General features: G+C 49.3%; 1 protein-coding gene across 1 annotated transcript; it reads right to left on the reverse strand.

Moving 5' to 3' along the window:
* Positions 1–2,370: 2,370 nt before the first annotated feature.
* Positions 2,371–4,419, reverse strand: LOC116538611 (surfeit locus protein 1-like). The gene is made up of 5 exons (XM_032261091.1): positions 4,244–4,419; positions 3,209–3,284; positions 2,965–3,127; positions 2,614–2,697; positions 2,371–2,544 (listed from the first exon to the last, which is right to left on the reverse strand). Exons 1-5 carry the CDS (start codon positions 4,417–4,419, stop codon positions 2,477–2,479), a joined length of 567 nt encoding a protein of 188 aa, XP_032116982.1. The 3' UTR covers positions 2,371–2,476.
* Between the last annotated feature and the right edge of the window lie 919 nt (positions 4,420–5,338).

Raw genomic sequence — 5,338 nt, forward strand, 5'->3', positions numbered from 1 at the left:
GTGGCACACTCCCCCTTCTGGGGATGGGGCTTCCGGAGAGCTAGACTGAAGTGATTATTACTGCCCTTCTGGGTGTAGCAACCAGGCAGGGCCTGTGGACTCTGGGCTGGTGCTGGGGAATTTTTACAGAGTCCTGTGATACTTGTTTTCAGATCTCCCAGCTGTGGATACCAGCACCTGCTCCAGTGGAGGTGGCAGGGGAATGAAGTATGAACTTGGGAAGTCCTTGGTTACAGTTTTGCTTCGTAAGCTGGTTTTCTTAATTCTGGTTCTGCAAGCAGTGATTTGTCATGTGGACAGACTTGGGACCTCTGGTTAGCCAGGGTGTTGAAGCTGTGGAATTACTGTTTTCTTTCTTTTTGAGCAGGGTGGATCAGTATGAGTTTCTGTAATGGGTTGTTGGGTAGCCTGTAGCCAGGAGGCAGCGCTTTGAAGAGGGCCAGCTGCAGAAGTATAAGGGGGATATAATGTTGCCCTGCACTGGCCAGGATGAGACTTGGGTTTCTCAGGTGTTGTGTGGGGCCGTAGAGCTCCCAAGAATTTGTCTTTGGCTATCAGGGCAGGTAGAAAAAAGACAGGTGGGGTCACAGCTAGGTGAGTTTGAACTTGGACTTGGAGTGGGGCTTCCTGCAGCCATTGTGGGAGGGGATGGGAGGTGGTTCTGAGGCCAACGGATTTGCTTCCAGGGAAATTATGGCCACTGTTATGTGTCATACAGGCTCCCAGGGAAGTGGGGGGAAAGCTGGCAGCAACAAGCCTCACCCAGCCCCCGTGTAGCCAGCACAGCAAGTCTTGTTCCTCTTGCTGTGCTCCACCAACAGCAATGAGTTTATATCCAGGGAGCGGGTGTACAGAGCTAAGAACTTGGCACAGGCTACAAGCCTCCCCACTGACAAAGCAAGATAAGCCTCTTGGGTACTTCATGAACTATTGACTGTGGTTTCTACTTGTATCTGCACTGCCTGTTCACCTGTCTGGATTCTGCTCAGGAAAATGTGCTCAATTACTACAAACTTTGGATAGAACTTCCTTCACCCTGTGGCCCCTCTCTAATTTCACTGGCTGCCTTTTCCCCAGGACCGAGAGGACCAGGAATGGCTTCCTTGGGTTTGAGCTGGGGACTGGTAGTGCCTACAGGACTATTCCAGCTGCCTCTCCTGTTTTCATATTTCACTCCACTCCCTAGACAAGTTTTGGCTCTAGGAAAGGTTAAATCCTTCCACTGTAATCTGGATTTTTGGATACCCCAGCAGGCATGTGTGTTCTCCTCACACTTGGGAAACTCAATTTTGTTTTTTGTTTTTTGTTTTTTTGGCTGCCTTGTAGAGTGCAGCAGTAAGCTGCTGCTTTCAAAGGGTCTGAATTGTTTTCCTGGTATGTTCCTGCAGTGACTCTTGGGGTAAAACTCATGAGTCTCCACACTGTTCTGCCTGTCTGAGTGGGCTTTGGACATTAGTGCTATCTCCTATCTGCCATTTTCCTCTGGAACCCTACAGTATGGTTCTTAGATTGGCTGAAAGTGAACCTTATTAGGGAAGACAAAGGTGCTTTGGCTAAGCTGGTGGAAACTATCCGCACGAATTACAATGACAGATACGATGAGGTAAGAGCAGCTTTACACAAAATATTGTCATGTGCTAATCTTTTTCCCAAACAACTGGCTGGCTTAACTCATGAGCAGTTGTATTTGGCAGTCAGCTTGAAAGAGCCGAACAGAACAACGGAACTAATAACCTTGAAAATCTCAGAAAACAAGAGGCTAAGCTGACTTGCTCCTTTTGTCTTTTCAGATCCGGCGTCACTGGGGAGGCAATGTCCTGGGTCCCAAGTCTGTGGCTCGCATCGCCAGGCTAGAAAAGGCAAAGGCTAAAGAACTTGCCATGAAACTGGGTTAAATGTATACTGTTTTCTTTAAATAAAAATAATTAATGCAAATTTTCCTTTGGCCAGTGTCTGTTGGTATCTCAGGTTGAATCTTGGGGTTAGCAAGTATAGCTTTTTAAAAAAAAAAAAAAAAAAAAAAGAGCCTCACTGTCTTCCAGGCTGGAGTGCAGAGGCATGATCTCAGCAACCTTCACCTCCCAGGTTGAAGATACTCTGATGACTTAGCCTCTGGAGTGGCTGGAATTACAGGCCCACACCTGGCCGATTTTTGTGTTTTGGGTAGAGATGGGGTTTCACAATGTTAGGCTGGTCTCAGCTCTTGACCTCAAGTGACCCACTGCACCCAGCCCTTCCCACCCTTATACGTTCTTAAGCGAGGCATTTTGCTCTTTAGATGTAATTTTCATGTTAAGTTTTAGGAAATTTCATTGGACTGACTGAAACGAAGCCAGGATTTTATGAGCAACCAGTCATGAGCTCATGCAAGGTAGAAGGCCCAGAACTTTTATTTATCCCAATAGTACATGATCCAGCATAAAGGTAGTCTTTTCAAATATGTCATTATTCAGGGATAGGGCTTTAGCAGCTGGTCTCACACACCAGGTGTTCCACATATGAATTTATTAAACCACAGGTATGATGTAGCTGCAGAGTCCATACCTAGGGTTGAAAGAAAGTGTTAGTGGGCTGCTAGGCTGAAGGGGAGGGAGTCAGAGGGCCGCCTGGGACTCAACGGGTTGATGTACTGCAAATGCTCCTTCCTCAGAGTGACTCTGGCTTGCCTTCCTATGGGTCCTCCAGGGACTGTGCTTTCTGCAGAGACTGTGGACTCAAGTCCACCATCTGCTGCCTGCCAGCCTCTGCACTACTTCCTAGTGGCTGTCATTTTAATTGGAAATCCTGTTTGGCCTTGACCCCTCAGTACTTGCCTAGCTAGGTTCCCTTTGCTGAATTGCCATCTCCCCCATATACACGTGTGAGAATGTATGCCACAGCAGAGACTGAGTAATGAGGATCAGGAGGAGGAAGGACAGTATTCACAAAAGCTACTTGTTCTAGGGTGAATTGGTCACAACATACTGAAGTCAACATCAATGAAGATGGGCTCTGCGCCTGTGATTCTGGCCATAGCCTCCAGGTCCCAGTAATGCCAGTGGTTCCTTTCTGGATTGTTCTCGGGGACAAAAGACTTTCCAGTTTCCGTCAGCCTCACCATTCCAACGAGGTCCACTTCCCCCTCAATCTATAAAGGAACGTGAGAGACCATGGAGCCTGGCTGACTCCCAGAGCCTTCCCTAAAGTAGGAAGAGTCCATGTCCCTTACCTGGCCTTTCTGCCAGGTTTCAGGATTCACTTTCTTCCTGGGAACCAACCCTCTATTTACCAGGTGGAGAGGGTTTCTGAATAAAAACGGTCACTCACGGTTACTCAGGCACCCATAGGACTATAGCACCAAGGAAGGCTTTTAAAACAGGACTGACTCAGTGGAGCGCTGGCAGTCCCACACAAAGTCTTCCTCTCTTGAGGCCCCTTGGTTGGTAAAAGCTTCCCTGCCACCTCACCACCTTTTTACCAATGTGGTTTCCCCTCTACTTCTGCTTCTTTCCTTGTGCTCTACCCACTGCAATGTGCAACTGGTGACCAACACTGCCATGCCAGAGCTGAGACCCCACACCTCTCCCCAGAACTAGCAATGGCTGCCTCCAATCCCTCCTCATAAAGGGGGCAGCCATGAGGAGAAGCCCTGGCACCCCAGCCTGCTGGAGACAGAGCATTTCAGACCGACCCATCCCGGGCATAACAGGAACCCATGGGCTAACAAGAGCCCCAGGTATTTTCATTTGTACATTAATCCTCCAGTGCCCCAACAAATCACACAGGTGCTCCTGTACCTGTCATTTGCTTTGCCTGGAATGTTCTTCCTTAACTCTTAACTCCCAAATAGCCTCTTAACTCCCAAATAGCCCCCTAGGGAGCCATCCCTGTCTCCACTCCCTGAAGGTAGGGCTGGGATCCTTTCTCAAGTTCCTCTCCTTGGCCACTCCTCATACCCCACCATGATCTAATGTGTGGGTCACTAGAGAGTTTCTTCAGAGAAGGGGCCCCCATTTCATGAATCCCTCCTTCCCCTTGAGAGGGCAACATACAGAAATTGTTCAGTCATAATGAGCTAGCTGAGAAGTTTAAGTCAATGTCACAATTAGAGATTTTAAAAACTATGCAAGGAATCGAATCTTCTGGGTATCTTGGGTTTCCCAGGGTCTTACCCAGGTTAGGGACTGTGAAGGAAGTAGTGATGTAAATTAGTTTACCCTGACTGCCTCTGCCAGGACAGCCAGCTCCCACATGCCCTACTCACCCTAGGTGGGTGCACTGGAAGGGAGTGGCCACATAGGTTCCAGTCTCAGCTGAGGAGATGCGGCCGGCCTCCCAGGCAGGGTCCACCATAGTCCGGGGCATCATATACAGCTCCTTGGAGAGATCAAAGCACCCCCTGACTTTCGCTGGCCTATACTCCAGATTTTTCAGTTCCATTGGGCTGCATGGAGACAAGAAGTGCCTGAGCAAGGTTTGCCCGCAAAACGAATCCCCTAATGAGGGTGGCAGACTACACAGCCCAACAGGGCCAGACAAGAGAAGGAGAAAGATAGAGGGCATCCTCTCTAAAGGGAAACTGGCCCTTTGATGCCATGTGGGGATGCGGATCTGCACTCCCAGAGTCCAACTCTACGAGAGAAGCTAAAAATCTGGACGACTCCATGAATATTTCATGTGAAATGTTTTAAAACGTGTGGGCCGAAACCTCATCCACAAGCCGAATCTGGCATACTGTTTGCTATGCTCGATGGAACATTTGGTTGGATTTACCTGCCTCTGAGGGAATACTCTAGGGAGAGGGCAGTCAAATCATTTAGGGCACTTTTTCAAAAGACCACCCTCGCAGTGAGAACGACAGGGACTTGGGCCCCGTGGAGGATAAGTTCACAACACCTGCCGAAAAAAGAGTGACACGCAGGACCCCAAATAAGACTTTCCTCCATACGTCAGGAGGTGGGCTCAGGTACCTTCACAAGGGCAGTCACATGTCAACAACAAGCCCAACAGGATGACTGATACTGAGAGCTCTCATCTGAGGTCAAGGAAGTGACTAAAAGTCCTGCCAAGAGGGCCAGGCCGCCCAGCAGAAGCCAGGGCTCCACTGTTGAACTCAAGTGAGATCAGCCCCAGGGGCACAACCACACACTTATTCTGCAGGCAGAGGAACAGGCTCAGCCAGAACTCTGGGCTCCAACTCTGCAATCAGGTTCGGCTTCCACTTCCGACGCTGGACCTACAATGACAGAACATAAGCCCAAGCAGATGGCAGCAGGGTCAAGGGCCCAGAGTTACCCTACCAGGTGCCAGTCTTTACCTGCCATGTCCCCAAGCCAAAGGCAGTCACAGGGATGACGAG

The sequence above is a fragment of the Sapajus apella genome, unplaced genomic scaffold, assembly GCF_009761245.1.
Source record: "Sapajus apella isolate SASKATOON/1434 unplaced genomic scaffold, GSC_monkey_1.0 scaffold121, whole genome shotgun sequence".
In the NCBI taxonomy this organism is placed as follows: Eukaryota; Metazoa; Chordata; class Mammalia; order Primates; family Cebidae; genus Sapajus; species Sapajus apella.

Bases quoted from the DNA above. Each gene is read 5' to 3' on its own strand.
- LOC116538611 (XM_032261091.1), bottom strand. From the start codon at position 4,419: ATGGAACTGAAAAATCTGGAGTATAGGCCAGCGAAAGTCAGGGGGTGC. The intron at 2,698-2,964 runs GTATGTTGTGAC...CAGTCTCTGCAG, and splicing joins CTTCATTGATGTTGACTTCA to AAAGCACAGTCCCTGGAGGA. The intron at 2,545-2,613 runs GTCCCAGGCGGC...TTTCAACCCTAG, and splicing joins GCAGTACATCAACCCGTTGA to GTATGGACTCTGCAGCTACA.